At 48.5% G+C, this 22474-nt stretch overlaps 2 protein-coding genes across 4 annotated transcripts; both read left to right on the top strand.

The window, feature by feature from the left end:
- Nucleotides 1-788: 788 nt before the first annotated feature.
- bcl7ba (BAF chromatin remodeling complex subunit BCL7B a) lies at nt 789-9554 on the top strand. The gene is made up of 6 exons (XM_006640936.3): nt 789-972; nt 2441-2516; nt 3267-3378; nt 4657-4821; nt 5237-5316; nt 5521-9554. The coding sequence occupies exons 1-6, from the start codon at nt 881-883 to the stop codon at nt 5611-5613; spliced, it is 618 nt and encodes a 205-aa protein (XP_006640999.1). The 5' UTR covers nt 789-880; the 3' UTR covers nt 5614-9554.
- Nucleotides 9555-10437: 883 nt separating this feature from the next.
- On the top strand, nt 10438-22216 carry mks1 (MKS transition zone complex subunit 1). Of its 3 annotated transcripts, none has more exons than XM_015367872.2 (18): nt 10438-10728; nt 11232-11353; nt 11790-11851; nt 12404-12559; nt 12729-12826; nt 13438-13566; nt 14165-14269; nt 14563-14671; nt 14864-14920; nt 15232-15274; nt 16643-16705; nt 17183-17253; nt 17757-17826; nt 18124-18231; nt 18621-18754; nt 19294-19376; nt 20671-20768; nt 21781-22216. In XM_015367872.2, exons 1-18 carry the CDS (start codon nt 10652-10654, stop codon nt 21882-21884), a joined length of 1689 nt encoding a protein of 562 aa, XP_015223358.1. In that variant the 5' UTR covers nt 10438-10651; the 3' UTR covers nt 21885-22216. The 3 variants fall into 3 exon arrangements, with proteins under 3 accessions (XP_015223358.1, XP_015223357.1, XP_015223359.1); XM_015367871.2 differs by having other exon boundaries at nt 11787-11851; XM_015367873.2 differs by lacking the exons at nt 10438-10728; nt 11232-11353 and having other exon boundaries at nt 12734-12826.
- The last annotated feature ends 258 nt before the right edge of the window (nt 22217-22474 follow it).

Raw genomic sequence — 22474 nt, 5'->3', positions numbered from 1 at the left:
TGTGAAGAAGTCTCTGATCAGGGTTTCTGCAGCTGCGTGATCAAGGAAGACCGAGTGCAGACACTGTTTCTGAGCAGAAAGTACAAGACTTCACAGGTGCCTTTAAATGAGCATCCAAAACATTTCATTAGAATTTCATAAAATACCATGTATCTTCCCTGGAATTTATGCACACACATCTCCTCAGTTTTAGTCAAATTTAAATGGGGGGAACTGGGCCCTCTTCGTGTGGGGGGAGAGGCGATGAGGCCAGGCCAGCTGGGTCTCCAGAGCACGCGAGCCAATCCTTCACCCTTTTCTGCCTGCATTATTTTCACAGCAGGGTCACAGGGGAGTCAAGAGTCTGTCCCAGCAAGCAACGGGCCCAAGGCAGGGTCCACCCTGGACAGGACACACACACACCAGGGGCAGTATTCCCAGAAGCCAATTAACCTACCTGTTTGTATTTAGATATTGGAGGGAAACTGGAGCACCCAGAGGAAACCCACACAAACCCAGGGAGAACGTGCAAACACAACACAGACAGCACCCCAGGGCCCCAGCAGTGCGAGGCAGCAATTCTAACAACTGTGCCACCATACTCCTGTCCTTCCACATGCACTATGATGACAACAACAATAACACTAACACTGATAGTAAGGAACGAGTGAAGGTTTATTCCGTGCTCAGAAGAGAGAAACACAGCGCTGCTCCTCGCGCGCACGCGTCAGGCGGACCACGTGGGGAGCCGGGCGGGTGCGGAGTGGCGCGCGCGCGCGCGTGCGGGGGGGCGGGGAGGGGGGGAGAGAAGTCTCGCGAGGTTAAAAAACCGGACGGCGAGACCCATTCGGTCGGATTGGCGACAAGAGGAAAAATATAAAAACCTGAGCCCCGAAATAAGATGTCAGGCCGCTCGGTTCGGGCCGAGACCCGGAGCCGCGCCAAGGATGACATTAAGAAGGTGATGGCGGCCATAGAGAGGGTCCGGCGATGGTGAGTGTGAGGGAAGAGCGCAGGAAGAAAAGATCGAGCAAACAATCCTGTAAGAGAAACTTCGGGGACGAGGAGCAGGCGGGGCGGCGGCGGTGACTGGCGGGAGAGTGACGGGGCTGCTGGCCTATCGCTGGCCGGGAGAGCCGGTCTCCTTGGAGACGGGGGCGGGGCGGTGGCGGAGGTGGGATGAGTAGCCGAGAGCTGATTGGCAGGCGCGGACGGGTGGGCGGGCGCCGCTGCGGTGACTGACAGCGGCGTGTGCCGAAATTACCGAAGGGTATCGGCAATTCAGCCGAAACGAGGAAATAATGTATTTTCCCCTATCCTAGCTCGAACAGGTCTGCGACAGGCCGCGCCGCCGGGAGCCGTGCCTTCAGTCGAGTGCACAGGGAGAAGGAGGGGGAATGTGTGCGGAGTTGGCTGTTAGTTAATACCCCAGGGAACCAGAAGTTTGAGGGTGAATTCTTTCAGACGTTAAAGCTGGGGATGGAACAGGGGTTTGCCTGAAAATAATGCCGAGTTTGCGAAAGGGGCAAGAACGGCGCCAACTGCAGGGCGCAGGAAACTGGTGCTGTTCTGTTACAGACCGAGTAACGAAATAAATGAACTGAAAGTTCGTCAGATATTTCCTCCTCCCCCACACGCAGTGATTGATTCCTTGAAAGATATGAGTGTGGTCAGTCTGGGCGGTGTGGTGTATATCCCACAATGCGGTGCTCCGGAGGCATGAGCAGGGGTACCGTGTGACACGGACACGGGTGGATTCGTGCAGCCTGAGGAGCGACTTCCGCTTCCCCCGTGCGTGGAGCTGGCACGGGGCGCGAGGCTTGAGCTCCCTTCCTCGGGCTGCGTGTCCGGTCCTGCGGGGGGTTCACTGTGCGCTGCAGGCCAGCAGTCAGGACCCCGATGTCCACAGAGACTGCAAACAAAGCCGCAGCTCACGGTAGCACCGCAGGAGAGCGTGGACACCGTGACACCCCACTGCAGTTTCTGGGCTCCCCCCTCTAGAGGTCTCGGCGGGGCCATGCCCAGGGGTTATTAAAGGTGATCGGACAGAAGTCCGGCTCTCCAGTCTCTCGTGTGAACTTGCTGCTCCTGCGGCTATGACGCCAGGGTTTTTTTTAAAAAGATGAAGCTGGCCGTCTAGGAAAACTGCGGAGACCTGCTGTATTTGTGTTTTAAGTAGAATCAAAAACGAACCTTGAGAAGTATCCCTTGGAAGAGCTGAGGTGCTGGTGTGGGTTTGAGGAGTCTTGAGTGCTGCCTGCTCCTCCTGTCACAGTGTCTTTCCCCCTGATGCGGGGAGCGCTGGCTCTGTTGCAGAGGAGGGATTCGAGTTCCTCTTCCAGCCTCCTTACTGAAAGGAGAGGTGGTGTCTCCACGGGTGAGAAAACCGCCCGGCAGCGATATGGTGCTCCTTTGGGGGCTGTCCAGTTCGCGGCTGGTAACAGCTCTGTCGCCCCTACAGGGAGAAGAAGTGGGTGACTGTAGGCGACACCTCTCTGAGGATATTTAAGTGGGTGCCTGTCGTGGATACCAAGGAGGTAGGGCTCTTCCTGCTACAGTGTTTATCTCTTTCTATTTTTATGCTTTAAAAATGTCTTCAGGTGAAATTTGCACAGAATAATGTCCATGGAAGGTTATGAATGGAGTTTGCTGCTGACGCCAGCCTGTCCCTGTTTGTGATAAACTAGACAACTCGAGTACAAGATGCCACAGGGCTGCTGCTGTGGAACAGGAGGAATGTGGAAGAGAGTAAAATAGAGGTGTTTTAGGAGCTCTGTTACTTAGAACATTAAGGTCAAGAGCAAAGGGTGTCCTTGTTTGATTGCTAGCAGATAGTCAATCTGAAGATCTTGTCCAGTCTCGTCTCACTGTGAAGACTGTGCTTCTACAAAGGCTGGGGCAGCTTGTTCCCTACACCCACAACCCTTTTTTGTAAAGAAAAGCCTCCTGCATGTTGCCTCCTGCTGCCAGTTTTATATGCCCTTCCACATAGTCTCTGCTTGTGCCTTCTGTTTTAATTTCACTGTTCGTTTTGAGCAGTAGCTTTAAAATGAAAAAAAATAAAAGCTAAAACATTTCACAATACCGTCTTCTCTCTGGAAATGTCTGTCTCCCTCGTGGTCTTGTTGTATTGGATTGTACTGTTAGCACATTGCCCCCAGCCCACCCTAGTGCTCAGGCCTTATCTAGAGATCCTGCTCCACTTCAAGCACGGCCACTGCTCTCTGTGAGCGTCTGCGGCAGGTCGCTGTACTTCAATGCAAAATAATCTTCTTCCTCTCTTGTAGAAAGAAAAGTGCAAAACCAATGGCAGCGCAGGGAGGGAGCTGAAGGGCTACCCTGTGGACACCGGGGATACGGCTTCAGAGAACAACCGCTCTGTCCTGCTGGACTTCCAGGGTGCGACACTGCCCTTCGCACATGCGCAGCGACTGCCTGTACAGCTCCTCAGCTGCACAGATCTAGGAGCTCAGAGGTTCCTCTGTGTTTACTGGCCCAGGGGCCTCTCGTCTGTAGGACTGTACCTCTCCTTGTTCATCCCAAAGACATGTGGTGTCGAAGTTCACTGCGCTAGATCGGGATCTCTAATTCCTGATCCATAGTTCACGCCCTCACCAGTTATCAAACGTGTGCTGTTCAAGTGCCCTGCAGTCATTTTCAAAATGCTGACTTCCAAATTCTTGTTTGCCTCATCTGTGGGTGTACCTAAAATCACAAGATCTAAAAAAGCCTGCACTTCCGCAGAAATAGATTGTTGCTTTTAAGATCGTAATTATGTTCTGTGTTTTGTTTGGATAATTATGTAGTTGGAGTCCACATGCCACAGCCTGAGCTTTGTTTTCTCGAGTGCACATTTTATGAGCTGCGGGTCTTGTTGAGCTGATAGAGTACACCATAGTCGAGAGGTTAACCCTCTGCCACGCCCAATATAGTAGAAATCTGGGTGACGAAGACCCCCTGTACCCTGTCTTTTTCCTGGCATTAGCTCCCCAGTTTTTTCCTCCTGGGGGGCGTGTGTGGGAAAGTGGGTGTTCAGAATCTGTGTCCTTATGGCCAGGCTGTTGTTCCCCAAGTCAAGCGATCAATCAGGATCAGGGTCTTTCTCCTGCTCTAAACTGCCCAAAGCTCTTAAAATAACTTACCAATATTACTCATCTGTCCCTGCATATTTACCCCATGACAGTGAAGACATAATATTCAAATAGACAGAGGCTGGGGCACTTTGCTGGGGCACTTTGGCGCAGTGGTTATCGGTGCTGCCTCTCGGAGCTTGGACCCCCTCTTCATTCCTGGGATGCTGTCTATGTGGAGTTTATATGTTCCCCCCCATATTTGTGTGGGTTTCCTCTGGGCCCTCAGGTCCCTCCCACTGTCCAAAAACATACTGGTAGCTTAATTTGCTTCTGGGAAGCCTGGCCCTGGTGTGAGTGTGTGTGTGTGTCCTGTGATGGACTGGAGTCCTGTCCAGGGTGCACCCTGCTTTGTGCCAGTTGCTTGCCTGGATAGGCTCCAGCCCCCCCGTTATCCTGGATGGGACGAAGTGGGTAGGAAAGGGATGGATGTTGCAGGAGATCCAGTAGCTTATAAGCCCTGGAGTTCCTGAGCAGCCTGAGTCTTGCCCGTGTTGCTTCAGGCCTCAGTCTCCTCCTCATTGCCGCTGTTTGCGGTGCCTTGCAGATGACAACAGTAACCAGAGCTCGCTGTCGGACATGTACCAGCCCAAGGTGGACAGCAGCAGCAACTCCAGCCCCCAGCCCAGCGAGCCGGTCAGCCCGGCCCCCACCTCCGACTTCCGCACCGACGACTCCCAGCCGCCCACCCTGGGGCAGGAGACGCTGGAAGGTACGGCTCCGGACCGGGGGGATCTGCGCCCCTTTCAGCAGGATGGGCGTGGATTTGCAGGCGGAGAGAAGGGGCTTCTGGCGCAGGGTGAAGGGGGTCTGGGAGGGATGAGAGGCTCCATCTGAACATGAAGGATTCATTGTGTTGACCAGTTTTACAGCACTGGCGAGCAGATTGTGTGTGAAGTAAAAGCAGCTAATTTACCCATAATGGGCTCTCTGCGTGACATGATGCTTCTGCTTCCTTGTCCTGTTTTCACTCCTGTGCAGACAAGAAATTTGTTTGAGGTGTTTTGATCAGAGTGAGATGGAGACTGTGGAGAATAAGCACAAAGACTGGGTGATAAGAAGGTAAGGTTCCCTTTGAATTTTGATTTTAAAATAACGGAAGTCTGTTTTTGAAAAACAACTTCCAGAGTCGTCGCTGCAGACTTGCGAAGTTGCCGATGAGCCGCCCACTCTGACGAAGGAGGATCTGCTGCCTCTGAACGCCCAGGTAAATGGTGCTGCTCTCTGATCTCCGACGGTCTCCCTCTCGCCTGGCTCTCAGCGCCAGCCCTCACTGCCCCCCGGCGCAGCTTTAAATTGAGAGAAAGTAATGTATTTAACTTCTGCTGATTTGATGTTTTTCTTAAGTGAGTTTATTGCTAATTGCTTTGTGTGTGTGTGCAGTGCAGTAAAGGTGTGTGTCTGCACGCAGGTGGATGAGGAGAGCCCTGAGGCAGGAGCCCCCCCGCTGAAGAGAGTCTGCACGGAGCAAAGCTCAGTCCTCCAGCCCTCGACTCTCAGCTAGCCCACGATGCACCTGGCTAGGTTGGCGGGATGGTGGTGGTGTGTGTGTGTGGGGTGGGGGGGACGCACTGCTGTCCGTCCAGCTGGGAATGACCGCAGACGTGCCAAGAGCACGTTTATCTCGATCTTCAGAACAGCGCTTACGGCTGTATTCACCTCGAATGAGCAGTTTGTATCCTCTTTGCTTTCCTTTCAGTGTCTTTTGGAGTTGCTGTTAAATGTGTCCTGTGTGATCCCAGGGGCTCCCCCAGCCACTGGGGGGCGCAGTGGGGGCAGCGACCCCTTGTGTCCTTGGTCCTGCACCCTCTCTAGGTGTCATAAGGAGTAACAGTTGTAGAAACTCTAGTATTTGTAAGATGCCAGAAGGAAATGGAACAGATGATATCAACTGGTCAAAAATAACCGCATTGCCTAAAATATGATTTCATCATTTCGCTAGATCTCTTGTGCTCCTCTAAGGGGCCCAATGAGAGACCCAGAGGCTGGGCTTGTTTGGTTCTGGCTCGGTTCTGAGGTGAATACAGATCCTGAGGCGTTCGTGTCGATGGCCCGGCAGTCTCTCGTGCTCTGGAGACGCCGGCTGTGTGTTTGAAGCCCTGCTCTGGCTTGAGCTGGGAACGTGTGCACAGGGAGCCTGACTCTTCCTCGGACCAGCGCTGTCCGCGGTATCCCCGCAGAGAGAGACCAGAAATGGGGACTCTGTGCTTCATCTTTCCCCGAAGGGGAACGTAGAGGAATCCGGAATAGTTGGCGATCATTCCCTTCTGCGCCACCGCTGCTTTCTTGCTCTGTCCCAGATCCCAGGTGTGAGAGGAAGAGTGGGAATTCAGATTCTTCCACATGCCAGTTTTGGAGTGAAGGAAGCCAAGGCTGATGTGGGAGATGTGAAGAAGCCCCAGAGCACTGACCCGCCTGCTTGTGTTTCAGCACCCACAGCAGCGCTCATGGGCGCCAGACCCGCGGTGGTGTACCGGCCATGTGGGGGCGCTGTCTGCACCCTGAATCTAGGAACTCTCCTGCTCTGACGCTGCTGTGCCAGGACTGTGCTGCTCCCATGGGGAGCCTGGACAGGGTCGGTGAAGACCCTCTGGGGTGCAGACTGCCTCCCCTGGAGCCTCTGCTGGGACAGAATATTCCTGAACCGTTGTGGGACGTTCGTGTCCGTTATCTCGAGGCAAAGATCATGAGCAGGAAGCATCCAAGCATGGAGTAGAAGACAAGATTGGGAAGTGTAAGTGGGCCTGAAAGTAATCTGTCTCTAGAAAAGCCCCACGTGCTGCTGCAGGCATTGGATTTCTTCCGGTACCTGTGGCTGCTCCCTTTCAGATCTTTTTCTCCAGCAGCCGTGAGTCAGGTTGAACAGAAAACATGCCCCCAGGCCAGACCTGCTGCTGCCTGTAATGTGTGAGACTGAGGTGCATTGTCCACATTTTCAAGGGATGCTCAATCACTATTTTAAAGCAAAGAGTCTGCATAGATTCTGATCTCTTTAAAAACTTTGATGAAAGTCTTTCATATACACACCAGCTCGATTGAATACCTGTTTGGCGCAATCGTGTGGCCCTTGACTGTACACAGTCCTGTTAACTCCAGCAGCTGTGGAGCAGTGTGATTCAGTCCAGTCTTGTAACATTGGCAGTCTGCAACAACAATGAGGTAACGTCCTGGAGTGTCCCAACTACTGCTTGCTGTGACAAATGAATGTGCACTTGAAGAGGGTGTCCTTAAGTATCTGGGCCTGATTATTTTTGCCTGTGAGCAAGGGGTTGGCAATCTGATTTGTTTATTGTGGAATGGGCTGTTTGCACACCATTTGCCTAAAGGGAAAATAAATTCCATTATGATCAAAATTTGGGGACTTTGTGCAGAGAAAGCATGTCGGTACATATATCTGTATCTTTCCACATACCCATATATTTAAAATACAAAAAGTTGGGTTTCCTTGTAGCAATGGGGGACCAGATGTGAAAATTTTAGAAAGGGAAGGCTTTTTTACCCTTGTGTGTGTGGTGGGGGGGGTCGACGCTTCATGTTTTTAATGAAGAGGAACAACAGCTACACATTTTGTTTTGTCCACTGAGTGAACAGCGAACAAGAGATTTGTTATAAGACGCTGATATTTACTCCTGGTCCTGGTAGCTACATTGGTAACTTACAAATCCTCAGTGGTGGAAGACTTATGAAACAGTAGTAATATAGATTAGTAAAGTGAACAGTTAATTTAAGAGTCCAGGGTGGAATGAAAACCAAAACATGGCTCTTCAGGAGCAGGAGTCGATATCCCTGCTTTCGATTAGAAATAAGTGTCCTATTGCATAGTATTTTGATTCATTTCAGTTATTTAAGTCTGCAATCTCTTATATATGGATGTTTATGGATTATTCAGTGTATTTGCATATATCCATTTAGTTAAAATGCAATTAGTGCTTTTTATGCTACAGCTCTTACCAACACTGCAGCTGGTAATTCCTGGAGTGGATCAAAATGCTCTGTTGTGGGAGGTGAGTTCTTTATTTTTTTTTTCCCCCCAGAGACTTTTGCAAGCAGAAAAAGGTTTTGTCACATAGTACGTCAATATTTTGTTAAATGACTGCTCATTTGCTTTTAAATTGGATGCCTTTGCTGGAAGTGTTTTTATTGTGCTGAGCATGTTCATTGTCTGGGCTTGACACTGTGTGAGTGGCGGAAGCAAGTCTTGGCTACTGTTGCTCATGCTTCAGCTTTGTGATGTTCAAGCGTAAATTGTTAAAAATCACGTCAAATCAAATTCCTACAATAACCGGTTTCCAGAGACTTAAAATAAGTAGTGCTGGGATGTATGTTTTTGTTTTTTGTACAGAACTTTGAAAATGTGTTTATTTAACTTTTTTTTTTAATTAAGCAAATCACAGCTTACCTCCATCCTCCAATTTTTTGAAGAGGCTGTAGTGGTGTGTTCTACAGTGCTTCTGTACTGCTGCTACAGCTGTTTCAGTGACACACCTGCGTATTTTAGAGATGTCAAGATCAAACTTCCTCCCACACTCTATAAAGACATGCTGGTGGGGTAATTGGCTTCTGGGAAGATTGTCTGTGCCCTGTGATAAACTGGGGTCCCATCCAGGCTGGGTCTTGCCCTGTGCCTGTTGGTTGGGGGAAGAGGGTGGAGAGTTCAGGGTCATGTTAGTGCCCTGTTGGTATGACCTTTGACCCTCTCCCCAGTACAAATAAAACTAACGTGTTGAGAATGAAGATAGTTATTAAAGCCCACTTTTCCTGAACTGAAAGCAAATCAATTAAGATGTACAATTATTGTGGAACGACTCAAAGTGCACAGCAGAGAGTCGTGAGTGTGCTTAGAGTTCAGCCTTTTTAGTTTTTCCCAACCTGTCAAGATGTTACACATTAGCGCTGTAGAAGCGATAGGTCTGTGAGTGAGACGGCTGAAGCAGCAGAAGAAGAGACTTAGAGCCCTGAGCCTGGCTCTGCCAGATCATGTTCTCACCAGATTGCTGGTGTGCTGGTCCTGTAACAAACACATCCACAGAGAGAGAAGGCTGTCAGTCCCCTATCATGAAACAAAGGCAAAACCTCCTGTTGGTTCTGCAAAGTCTGCTTGAGGTTTCTGATTCATAATTGTGTATTACTACGTTTTATTTTTTTCAAAAAGAAGGAGTTGGAGGGAGAAAAAAGAATTTGTATACAAATTGTATTTTAATGGAAGCTGAAAATGTATTTTTAAAGTACTGGACAACAACTTTTTATAAAGGAGCTGTGGATTTGGATGAACTGTGTGTTTTTTTTCAGATACTTTCTTACCACATTACCTTGTTTAACAATTCGGGGTTCAAGGAGTATCTTCCAAAACAAGATGATTGATTATACATGTAATATCTGTGAATTCAAGCTTACAGGAATATCTGTAAAAGGCCCACATGGAACAATAAAAATCTTGATGTGTAACTCGTCATCTCCATTGAGCATCTGAAAGGATGTCCTGATTAAGAAGAGGGTTTGCATTCTTGTACCTCTGGGTTTGATTGGTGGTTGTGGGGCCTGTCTGTGTGGAGTTTGCGTGTTCTCTCCTGGTGCGCGTGTGGTTTTAGCTGTGGTTTCCTCCCAGGAGCTGATGAGGAGCCCCTGCTAGCACACTGTAGTCGTAGCCCTGCGGCCCAGCCTTGTCCTCTCGGGATGGGCTGTCCTGCTCCGGCTCTGGCCAGGACTGGCGGCCTTCCGCTCGTCGCCAGGGCCACTGGGGGGATGATCTTAGGATGTTTCAATATATTTCAATATAGCGCCTTCTTTTCTCTGTGACGCATAAAACACCAAAGTCATGAGTTTGTGCTGGCTGTAGGGGGGCCAACTTCATGGAGCTCAAGGTAAGCCCTGCATGGTATTATAAATACAATATTTTGTACGTATTTTGAACCTTGCATTTTTGCCTTGTGTTCATTGTGTTTTGCAATAAAATATTGACTTCAGAGTAACTTGTAAAACTACTGAACAATCTAAAAGCAGGCATACGAAATACTTAGAACCGTTACAAGCAATAAGTAAAAATGAGCTCTTGCAGCTTTTCTTTAGCTAAAGACAGAGTCCTCATACGAGAGACCTTAGCAAACTAGCTGTCATTTGAACGGGATTTTGCCGACTCTCTAGACCGTGACGAGATTATCGCCATATTGAATTCCAAGCCCCGACGCCTGCGTCTGGTCTAGAAGGCCAAAACCTCACCAGAGGTAGGCACTGATTGTTTTTTTTTTTTGCATGTGTCCGTCGTGGCTCAGTAGCGTGCAGCAGCCTAGGTAATTGTGTGTGAGAGAGAGAGAGACCGTGTATATATACAGTATGAGGTTCCGCTAATTCTGCTGTTTGATTATACCGCTCGAGGATGACATTGTAAATTGAAGGGGTGCCCCTATGCTGGCAGGACGGTCAGTTAGAGCCCGGTCCACCCCAAAATCAAGTCCTGGCTACAGCCCCTGCCTCCACCGCCCTGTGTCGGTAAACCGCAGGAAACGAGCCCTGCCGTTACCGTGACAACACACACGTCCGCAAAGATGGCGGAGGGCTGGAGTGTGGATACGGGGGAAGGGGTTTATCGCTCCAGGGATCCAGTCGAAAACCTGAAAATAAGGTAACCAGGAAAGACCCGAAAACAAGAAAGATTTGAACGTACAAACAGAGCACTTCACAGATTCGTGCTGGTTCTTCTTGCCGGGAGTAACGTGGTATATTCAACGTTGCGAGTTCAGCTCGCCGGTTGAACATAACGATAACGCGTGTAAAGTGCACGTTCAGACAGCATCTAATCCAGTAGCGTTTTTAAAAAGAAGTACAGCATGTATTTCGACGTTTGCTTTTGGAGGTATTCCCGACATTCGCTACTTTATATTTTATATAAACGTAAGGGGTTGTTACATCCAAATGTAACGTTAGAGTTGTTTACAGTTTGTAAAGGAGGATTATGCTCGTACAGCTCCCTTTACTGTCGTATCGCAATTCTGAACACAATTCAGTGCTGTCTCGGTGCTGGAGTGTAGCAGAGTAACCTGTCAGTGTGGTGCAGCGCTGTCTCAGTGTGGCAGTGCTGGAGTGGAGCAGAGTACTGTGTCAGCATGTTGTGTCTCTGTGTTGCAGGGTGCGGCTCCAGCGCATCACGTCCCCCACGGTGTTCTCCCAACAGCTCCAGCAGCAGGCCTCTGCCCTGCAGGAGAAGGGCCTCATTGAGCTCCTCACCTTCAGTGCTCAAGCCAGCTCAGGTGAGTATGTGTGCAGGGCCCAGGCCCTCTTTAACTGGGACCAGTTTCCTGAGGAGATCCATATCCAAAGGGTGTTAGTAGGACGTCTGAACGCCTTCGTGTCTGGATCTCAGGTCAGGGAGTTAGCGCCAGCACAGAGCTTCCAGCATGGCAGTCGCTGATATGGAGCAAACCAGAGAAAAGTACAACCAGAGAGTATATATTTCCTACTGACGTCAGCTGGTGCTGATACCGTTTCTTGAGTGCTGGCAGTTCTTTAAAGAGATGCATTTCCGCTGCCAGGGTAAGGGTGTCCCGCCACACGCTCGCACACACTGTAGGAACACGGGTTCTGGTTTGTTTGTTGGCAGTGAGGACTGTGGAGGAGCGCAGTGCAAGTGGCGGCCAGTGTCTGCTGGGGGCCGCTCAGTAACGGGCCTGTCTTGTGTTCCAGCAGGCGGTCAGCAGGACGACAAGGAGGACGTGACGGTGGGCTGGCAGGAGAAGCTCTTCAGTCAGGTGGGGGCCCGGTAATTGGTCAGGTGGGGGCCTGTTCAGTAATTACAGATGCAGTAATAACATCGGCTGGGCGCTTCCCTGTCCTGATGGCAGTAGGGGTTACTCAGTCTTCAGTGAAAAAGCAGGAGGTACTGTAATGTGCTCAGGCTGCCACACCTGAAGAGTGTGACAGGGCCCTGGTGCTGTGGTGGGGACTGTGTTCCTCGCGCTCTGCGCTGGACGTCCTCGGAGAGAGTTCCCACACTCCCTTCTCTTCACGAGTCCAACCGAGTGAGGCTGCACACAGCACTGTCCAGTCTTAGGAAATCCAGGGAAAGGAGAGATGGATGTTTCTGAAAAGTGTGAAATGAATCCAGGAAGTCACCTAAAGCTGCATTATTATTGGGATTATTTTGCTCTACAATGATTTTGTTCCTGAAGAACCATGTCCGTGTTTTTAATAGGGAACCTATTTTTTCATGCCAAGCGCTAGCGTCTGCAGTAGGAGTGTAGTGGGAGCTGGGCTTTGTCTTTTCCCTGAGATGTTTCTCCTGACCTGTGGGGTGTGTGCAGAGTGAGGTGGCCCTGCTGCAGACCGAGGCGGCATGTCGAAGCCCCCTGGAGAGGCAGTACCATGCTGAGATCGCTGCTCTGGAGAGGGCAGGGGGGCGGGCCAGCCGCAGGATCTTCACCTACACCGACTGCGACCTGCTGTCCGGGGAGATGGAGGTGGGTCCGCTCTGCAACTGGCTCGGGCTTTAAAGGGCCAGAGATGCTTTCATGTTTATTGTGTGGCTGCTGCTCTTTCCTTGAATGGCTGTCTGTTGTTGCCTGTAGGATGCAAGGCAGAGTGCATATGAAGATGAGAGCACTTAGTCGCATTTGTGTGTCTCTGCAGCACAGTCTCCCAGTGCTGAACCCGGACTGGGCTGCCCCCACCTTGCTGGCGGAGAGAATGGCGCATGTGAGGCACAGGAGACAGGAGAGGCGCCCAGTGTGAGCAGCAGTCTCTTCTTCCCGCTCTGGCTGTACACATACACACAGCGCTGATAAACATTACTTTGCAAATAAATACAGCATTATGTAAAAGATGTAATATTTATTTGTACATTTATATGTTTTTTGCAAGTTTTTGTGAAACATGGCTCTTGGATACAAAACAAATTCGTAAGAAATCTGCCGAAGTATTATCATTTTGGATTGTACTGTGCCCATTTCATGGCCTGAGACAAGCTGAGTGTTACCTTTTTTAGGGACCTTTTAGTTACTCTCTGCCGTTCTTGAGGGCTCACAGAATGATTTGGTGTCCTAAGCTGAAGGAAAACGCCTCAAATGGTGTTGCATGGTGTAAGGAACTGTAACCTCCAAATATCACTTTGCCACCTTCACCTTCTATCCAGGGCCCACTCTGCTTCTCAATACGTTGTGACCTGTATGATGTCAAGCTACTGTTCACAACAGAAAAGAAAATGGTAAAATCTTCAGCCACATCACAATGTGATGTTTAAGACCAGCATGGTGCTGGCTGGGTGCAGTTCTACTTGTACCGTATGAGCCTGGATCTCTGTCTGACTTTGACTTTCCCACACCTGGCTTCTGCCCTCCAGGGAAGGCAGTGTGCCCAAGTCCCGGACTGTCACCTGGGAGCCCACAGAGGACTTTGTGAAGAACAACCATGTGATCAACACACCGGTGCAGACCATGCACATCATGGCCGACCTGGGACCTTCTGGGGCGTGAGTGATGCTCAGTCTCTTACCCCCTGTGTCCAGGTGTCCAGTTAGTTTCCACCTCACCTTCTGAAGCCCTGCTGCTCTACATTAATTCTGAAGCTTCTGATTTTCACAAATTTGTTCTAGCATTAGAGTACTAACATTAAGCAATACAGATGAATGCTGGCTAGGAGTATTTTAAAACTCTGCTTGCTGAGCCTTAAAATACCCCGATATGTGGAATTAACCCCACAGTGGGTGGGGAGCTAGTGTCTGGGAGTCAAATGATTTAAAAATAATGAGCGTCCCTCACTTAGTCAGTTGTTTTTTACTTCTAGGAATTGGAAGCCATAAAGGGCACAGGCTTTTATGTAACCATGAGGGCTTAATAAGATGGAATGTTGTTGAAGTTGATAACCCTAACCCTAACCACTTGCTTCAGGGCGCAATTAATCTGCCGAATGCAGATATTCAAACCCGTTACTCAATTCAATGTGTGTTTTTTAATTGGTTAGGAGCACTAAGTTAATTGAATCTGCGTTCAGAAGTAAATGATCATACCTGGTTGTGATGGGAGTGAGCGCTGAATGGCGTCAGGCTGTCGTGTGTGTGTGTGTTGCAGGCTGGGCAGGAGGGCGAACGAGCGAGTGCTGTGCACTGTGCGAGTGGACGCCAGTGGAGTCGTCACTGTCAAGCCCGACTTCAACAACAGCAGAGGACCTTACAGGCACGTGGCTCCGTCAGCCTCCGCTCTTCACCTGTCTCTCGCTGTGCTTTCTTTCACCGAGTGGCCTGATGGCTACCCCGCAGAAAGACAAGCCGCAGCCCCTGCTGTGCCCTGTGAGAGGAGGCCACTCTGCCCTCTTCAGCCCCAGCAGCCCTGCTCGGGTTGGCGCTGCGGGGCCGGTGCGGGGCCGGTGTGGGGTCAGTGCAGGGCCAATGCGAGGCCAATGCGAGGCCGGTGCAGGGGCCAATGCGAGGCCAGTGCTGTCAGCTCAAGGGGTCTGTGTGCTCTGCCAGGCTGGAGATGGAGGGCCAGCGGCGGGAGCGGTGGCAGTACTCCCTGGAGGACGCGTCTCGGACCATCGGCCCGGAGGAGAGGGAGCGTGAGCAGCGCGTGTTCAGAGATGTGAGTGAGGGGCTCCTGGCCCCCCGGTGAAGAGGGAGAGACACACCCTCTGAAATGTCATTTCCCTTTGTATGCCTGCTTTGCTTTCTGTCTTGTTTTTCCTTCCATACACTCTCCTGTCTACGATTTATACGAAGGCTTTGAACTGAATGCGCTGCCTTGTTGGCTCACAGTGAACCCCTCTCTTCCTAGCTCTACACACGCCACAGAGAGTATCTGAACAGCCTGGTCGGCCAGGACTTTGAAATGGTGCGTTGCACGTCAGTGTGCTGCTGCGAAGCAGCTTTTATTATGTCTTAGTCCTTGGTTTCTTATTTGACATACAGTATATAAGCATTGAATATATTGTACTGGATGTAAACAATCCTCCCTTAAATCTGTAGTTTAAAAGCTAGTTGAGCTACTTTGGGATAAATTACTTCCAGAAATAACACCTGGAACGCCTTTCCAAGATAACACATTGGACACTTTCTCCATTTTAAGTTGGTTAGTTAATACATGAAGGTTTTTCCCTGAAGAAGATTGACAGGGCTCTAATCAGTTCTGTGTCCCCTTTCTAGCCTCCCCCTGGCATTCTGCGCCTGCTGGTGAACGGAGAGATCGGTGAGCCTGGCTCCGGCTCAGACCGGCCTGCGGGCTTGTGCCGCGCTCGTGCCAGAGTGACCACATGCCGACAGCACGTGGCCCTGCATTCTTGGGGAAAAACAGTTGTGAGACAGTTTTTTTTGACAGCTAAAACAACAGGAGACTGACCTGATTTTGAAACAAGCAGGGGCTAAACCAGGAACAGCACAACCTATTGTTATCTCATCATCATCATCATCTCAGTTCCTGTTTTTTTGTAGCGTACTCATGTTCTTCAAAGCCTTCTGTTCCAGTGCCAGTCTGCCTGATGCTCACTTTCAGTCTCAGCCCATCAAACCGTTTTTGAAACCTCCTTTGATACAGAAAACAATTTAACATATTAACATATATACTGTTTCTCCGGCTTAATAAGCAGTTCAGCATGTTAGATCCCTCTGCCTCAGTGCACAGCATCACAACACAGCAGTACAATGGCTGCAGCCATGGGCGAGAACTGAAAGAGGTAGCTGACACTGCCGTGTGTTAATTCAGAGAGCCATCGTTTTGACCAGATCTCATTGATAAGAACAGAAAGAAGGTTAAGAGCTAGAAGATGCCGTCCAACCCACCCAGTGCAGGAATGCACAGTCCTGGGGCTGGAGCCCCACACAGCTGCTGGCTTCCACTCCTGCTGAGCTCCCTTACACAACTGAGACTGAAATAGCAAGCTGCTGGATTGGAATATTTAATTGGAATTATTCAACTCAAATTATTGATTTTTTTTTTACTTACGAAATGCAATAGTTAAAAGACAACCACCAATATATTTAAGAGCTGAAAACAATCAACCAGTTCAAATTAACCCTCTTATTAAGGGTTGATTGTGTAACTTACAGCTGTTTTTTCACAATTGTGTAACTGAAATTGTTTGGACCTCCAAGTCCGGCTTGTGAACCCCTCATCTAGTGCAGCTTCTTGGAGGAATCCATGGTATCATTTTCAACATAGTGACTGACAGGGTGGCTTGTTCCACACTCCTGCATCCTTTTGTGTAAAGATTTACACCCTGTTCTCGGTATCAAATGTGTTTTCTGGTTTATATTTTGCTTTCAACTAAAGAGGTCTATTAGGTTGAGCTTGTTTGTATTTGTAAGGGGTTTGAATCCTTGAGTCCAGTCCCGTTGTACTGTCCTCTGTACTATATAATATTTTGGCAGGGCCTTTGGGATCTTCTGTCTCTATAATGCAGGCAGATTCTTGATGTAGTGTTCCTCCCAAAGTTTGGCATTAAGAAGGGAACGTTCTTGTCCGAAACCTTACATCTTGTTCTGCTGTCCTAGATTCTGTAATAGTCTGGAAGGGTCAGATTTGCTTCTCTACTGAAGGTTCTGTTTGATTTGTTTGCAGTCTCTGCGAAAGGCTATGAGTACGACAACCTGTATGTCCACTTCTTCTTTGAGCTCCCCAACGGTAAGTCGCCATCCGATGGAGCACTTTCTCGCCAGTGGGGTCGCACTCCGCAGTGGGCCCAGAGAGCACAGCTGTGGGGTTCTGTAGCTCTTCCCTGGGTCTGGACGGATTCTTTCACACGAGTCCCCCTGCCACTCTGGAAGAATACAGTGAAGGGTGGCATTGAAGTTAAAATACCCAAGAGACAGAAATAATATTGCATATACACCATGCCTGTGTAATTTCATGTCCTTAGTGCTGAGCCACCAAATCTGAGGTTTTATTTTTATTTTAGTAATCCCTTAAGCTCCATTTTCAGTTTACTATATGAGGCTTTCTTAGTCCAATTCAGAGCCATATGTTAATTTGCAGCTTAGCAAAGATCCATTTGTGTGTAATTTTTCTAAAAAAATTAACAGTTCTAATACTGTGAATTCCATCCTGCCTCAAGAGCCAGAGCAGTTTAACAGTGAGCTGGTCTGGTGTTTCCAATTCCAGACTGGTCCAGCCTGCCGTCCCAGTCTCTGTCTGGAGTCACTCAGACCTGCCGCACGCGCACGGTGGGCCGGGTAAGATGGGGGGGGGGGGGTCTTGTTTATGTTTCTACTCTGTTATAGTCGATCTTCAGGCAGGTGTAGCAAGTGTGGATCAGTGGATCAACCTGGAGTCGTTGTGACTTCCACTGCAGTGTACACAGTGCGCCCCTCAAAGCTTTGTGTCAGACGCAGAGCCTGTTGTTTTCACAACGATCTCCATTGCTGGATGCCCGATGTCCACAACAGGTTCGACTCTGCTGTGTCCCTGGCTGCTGTCCTTAAACTTGCATTCCCCTCCTCCACCCTCTGCCTGACTGGCTGTGTGCTCGACACACAAGAGCACCTCAAGTAGCCGAGAGACCTCTGTTGTACAGCGACTGGAAACGTACCCCACAAAATCACCTTCCAGCTTGCAGCTCCTGCTCTGCTCAAGTATTGATCAGCGGGCTGTCACATCAAGCTAGACTTATTGCCCTCTGTGGGGAAACATCAAAGTGCCTTGTTTAAAAAGTGTCAATGTGAACTTGTGTTTCCAGGAGAATGCTGCCTTCTTCTCTTACCCCTTCAACTTTGAGGCTTTCTTCAGGAAAGAAGATGAGACAGAAGGTCAGGCTGCAGGACAGTTCTTAATCTTTCTGTACAGTTCCAGTGGGATCCCCAGGTCTTAGTGAATTTGAATTAGTGAATAGTGAATTAGCAGCTTACTTGGTCCTCCCTAGTATATCTTTTACTCAATATAGTTTTTAAAACATCACGTGATTGACTTTAATGAAGACTAAATCTACTCTAAAGCCACATTGTCAGAGTATTTTGTCCATGTTTCTAACTGGTCATGCTGTTCTGATTGATTCTGCTCTACTCCCGCGTGCTTCGCTCTGTGCGGATGACTGTCGGCTCCTGCAGACTCCGTGCCCCAGTGGCCAGTGCTGTACTTTGAGGTTCTTTCCCTGGACTTCTGGCAGCGCTACAGAAATGAGGGTTACGGCTACGTGGTCATGCCGGCGACTCCAGGTAGGCTTTCAGAGGGAATTTCAGAAAACCTTTTTAGAAGCACAGCATGTGTACACCTGTAGAACAGCTGTGAATAGGCTCTGCCTGACTCACTTTGCCGGGGATGACCAGGTTTAGATGGTGCTGGCTTCTGCATTTTCTCCTTTGTGTTGTGGCACAGGCAGGTCTTTTTATATGGCAGGTTTCTATATTGTGTAGACACTCGGGGTTCATAATCTCTCTGTTCCTGTTGGTTCACATTGACATAGAAACGATGAGAAGACGCCATTGCATCGGCCATGTCACTGTTTGCTCCTGAGACGGTGAATTTCTGAAGCATTGAAAGGAAAGAATCAAGTTATTCAACATGAGTGGTGTCAGATTTGGACGTGATCCCTTGTTACCCACAGGGCACCACACGGTGACTTGTACCACATGGCGGCCTGTGAGGATGGGAACAGTGGCGGAGCTGCGGCGGTTCTTTATTGGGGGAGCCCCTGAGCTGGAGGACGTCAGCTATGTCCGGGTGCCTGGGACCTTTAAGGTGGGTCATGTGAGCAGTTGGCACTTCCACTGCAAGGAGGTACGACCGTGATCACCCTGCAGGAGATCGAATCACACTGATCCTTCATTATCAGCTTGTGGAAGAGGCATGTGAAAGGCATCAGAGTTTTATGTTAAACCTATTATAGCAATTATAGGTTAGAGTGGGGAGCCACGTCAGCATTGCTGTATAGCCGATAGTGTAAAGAAGGAGGAATTCACTAGTTAGCCAGTTAAAACGGGGTTGGGGTTGAATTAAGATGGAGAGAGAGAGCTGGAATGTAGGTAGGGCGCCGGAGCTAGAACTGCTGCTGTCATGCCCTCGGCCACAAACATCACACGCATCTTCTAGGACTTCCTGTCGGCCTTAAGGCACCTCCTGCAGCTCGGTGTTTTCTAAAAAGTGCCTCAATATGCATTTGATACGATAGTTGTGATTGTAGAGACGCAGGTATGTTCCTGTTAGCAACAGGACGGGCATGAGAAGCTGAATTCCCTCCTCTGCCTCACCGCTCTCACCCATGACTCTTCCTTCCCCAGGGGGAGCGTCTGAGCCGCTTCGGCTTCCGCAGTGAGACCACTGGCCGTGTGACCTTTGCCCTGCACTGCATTCAGCACTCAAGGTGAGGGGTGAGGGTCCGCTGTGGGCACCGGCTCCTGTGTCACTCACGACACCGGAGCGTCTGGTGTTTATGAAGAGGATGCACTCATTTAAATCCAAAACAAATCGTTTGGGAGGGGAGCAGAACTTTGAAATTCAGGGTTGTCTGATTTGTGTAAAGTGGGGGAATCAAATAAATGAGTTGACCCCAAGGTCGTGACCTGACATCCAGTCCCCACGCACCCCCATCTGATGAGTGACTGCATGAACCCCTCTGGGAATCGGGCTGTTCATCCCCAGATTATGCAAAACATATGCAAATATTTACTGTAAAGGAAGATGTTGATGTCCAACTCTGCACATTATAAATGACTTAAGGAGAACTGCACAAGTAAGAATGTGCAGTATAGATTATGGAATAGATTCCAAAAGGCTGAACAAGCTCATCAGGAGAGCGAGCTCTGTCATTGGGTCTGACCTGGACCCCTTGGAGGTAGTGGCTGAGAGGAGAATGATGTCCAAACTGGAGGCCATCATGGACAACTTCTCCCATCCCCTCTATGACAGGCTTGCAGGAATGAAGAGCACGTTCAGCAATAGACTGATTCATCCACGGTGCGACAGGGAGCGCTACAGGAGGTCATTCTTGCCGTCTGCCATAAGACTGTACAACGCATCCACCTTGCGTCTTGGCAGAGGCAACAGCGACAGTGACCTGTTTCTGGACTAAACGCATATACACATATACTGCTACATCTGTTCTCTTTCTTTTTCTTTTTCTTTTTCCCGTTTACAACCACTTTTGTGCAATATATGCCAGGGACCTGTGCAATACATTTATATTTATATTTATATCTATGGTTACATCTATATTTATATTCATACGTGTGATACGATTTTCTGTGTACTGTTCTGTTCTAGTTTCCTCTTGTGTGTCCGGACTGTGAGTAACTCTTGTATTGTATTGTATGTATTGTACTATTAGTATATAATTCGTTACACTGTGGCTGTGTTGTGTGTGTTAAGCTGCTGTTGCACTGCAATTTCCCTCACGGGATCAATAAAGTATCTATCTATCTATCTATCTAATGTGTCATAAATATAAAGCAAAGGTATCACATAATTATTGTTGGTCTTTATCTTACAAGATGATTTAAGGAGAACTGAAAACCCTGCTGAATTCTGATCAATGATGACTCTCGAGCTAGAAAAAAACATTTTTAAAATAAAAAGGAAAATGTGTTGCAGCAGGGCTTTCTTAATCAGAAATCAAAGTATAGAAGCATTCTTCCTGTTGTTGTCTCTCCACATCACAGGGCTTTTATTGATGCCAGTGCTCTGAGGAAGAGGAGGCAGAGTGTCCTGGACCAGCTGGGAGGGTTCAGCCAGCAGGGCTCCATCTACAATGTGCTGGGTAAGACACTGGCTCAGACTTACACACCCCTGCAGTTCTCTGTACCCTCCTTGCCCACACCTGGTGAGAGAATTTCACTCCGAGAACAAAAGTGTTCAACAAAAGAATTAAAATCAAGGGAAGTAAAATTTTAAAATGCACTAAAGAGATGTGGAAGTGCATTCAAAAGCTAAAACAGAAGGCGCTTCTTTACCCTAAGGCTTGTGGGAATAGGTAACAAGTTACCCAGCCATGCTGTTGGAGCTCCAGGGGTGCTGTACAATGGCTGCGCTCTGACCCCAAGCTTCTCTCCCTTTCTGTGTGTGTCTCATGGAGAGCAAGCTGGGGTATGCGAAAAGACAAATTCCTAATGCAAGAAATTGTTTATGGACAATAAAGTGATCTTTTCTCTCTTATGTCTTCAGACTATGGAAGGAAACCCACATGAACATTGGGGAGAACATGCAAACTCCACACAGACCGCACCCGTTCAATAATTAAACCCAGGGCCCTAGCACTGCGAGGCAGCAAGGCTAACCACTTCACCCTGCTGTCCATAATTAGATCTATTCAGTCAATCATGACCTTGAAGTGGAATACAAAGCAATAATACTGATAGCCCACCAGGAACTGAGTATGACACCCCTTCCTTATGATGACAGATTTTTTGCTTTACAGGCAGGTACAGTCTGCTGTTTTTTGAGCAATCTACCTGGGTTTCTTTGTGAAAATGCAAGCTGATAGGGTGAATGATCTTTCCTAACCATAACACGTCCATAGTCCATTATGCTCAGAGGGAGAAACGAGAGGTTGAATTCCAGATTCCTTGGATACCGGCCTGCAAAGTACTAGACTTCAGACACGCCCTTTCTTTGGGGTGGGGCCTGGACTCTTCGACCTGGGTGCTAGTTTCATTAATGACCATTTCAGCTACTGTGATTTCTGTCAGAAAAACCTTGGTGTGCTCCTGAGCAATAAAAGTGACCGGTGTAATTAAGAGTACAATCTTAATCACTTTCTCTGCTCTTCCCAGAGGCGTTTCAGAGGGCCCGGAGACGAATGCAGGAGGCTAGGGAGAGCCTTCCCAGTGACCTCATTAACACCACAGCGCCCCCTGCCTCTGAGTCCACTGCATAGAATCAGCACGGGGAACATGTATGCAGCTCTCACAGAAGGCCCGGGAAACATGCTTTCAGTCCTCCTACAGATCACCTTGAGAGATATGCTCAATTAGTAAATCTACAGAAAAAGGCAAAGAGAGCATTGAAATGCCATGAAATTATTTTTACGAGACACTTTGATATTGAATTTGAAATATTTTATAGTAATTGATATCTACTCTGTAATTAATCTGTGTATGGTATTATGTACTGGTATTAAATGAATTTGGATTGGAGAGTATTTTTATACTGTTTGTATTGTAATTGTTTTATATGGAAAATTGTAAATAAAGTTTATTTGCTGTTTTATTTAAGCCATATTTTATAAGATTGAAACCAGAGTTCACTTTCTCTTTTTTATATTTTATTGCACTATTTTTCTGAAATGCTCATCACAGCATCAGTGTTACAACTGGTCACATGATATCCTCAGGGATATCTTGAGGATCTGGGTCCGTGTTGAGGCATTGAGTCTCAATGACTTTTTAACTGGTAGGACTTTTTCCTATTGGCCTGTGCAAATCATGGCCTCCTAATAATCCCCATCTATGAATTGACTTCATTACT

Source organism: Lepisosteus oculatus, chromosome 26 (genome assembly GCF_040954835.1).
Source record: "Lepisosteus oculatus isolate fLepOcu1 chromosome 26, fLepOcu1.hap2, whole genome shotgun sequence".
Classification (NCBI taxonomy): Eukaryota; Metazoa; Chordata; class Actinopteri; order Semionotiformes; family Lepisosteidae; genus Lepisosteus; species Lepisosteus oculatus.
The sequence above is the reverse complement of the archived record's forward strand: the minus strand, read 5'-3'. Positions and strand labels throughout refer to the sequence as shown.

Bases quoted from the DNA above. Each gene is read 5' to 3' on its own strand.
- bcl7ba (XM_006640936.3), top strand. From the start codon at position 881: ATGTCAGGCCGCTCGGTTCGGGCCGAGACCCGGAGCCGCGCCAAGGAT. The intron at 3,379-4,656 runs GTGCGACACTGC...GGTGCCTTGCAG, and splicing joins TGTCCTGCTGGACTTCCAGG to ATGACAACAGTAACCAGAGC. The intron at 4,822-5,236 runs GTACGGCTCCGG...AACAACTTCCAG, and splicing joins GGGGCAGGAGACGCTGGAAG to AGTCGTCGCTGCAGACTTGC.
- mks1 (XM_015367871.2), top strand. From the start codon at position 10,652: ATGGCGGAGGGCTGGAGTGTGGATACGGGGGAAGGGGTTTATCGCTCC. The intron at 10,729-11,231 runs GTAACCAGGAAA...TCTGTGTTGCAG, and splicing joins GTCGAAAACCTGAAAATAAG to GGTGCGGCTCCAGCGCATCA. The intron at 11,354-11,786 runs GTGAGTATGTGT...CTTGTGTTCCAG, and splicing joins CAGTGCTCAAGCCAGCTCAG to CAGGCGGTCAGCAGGACGAC.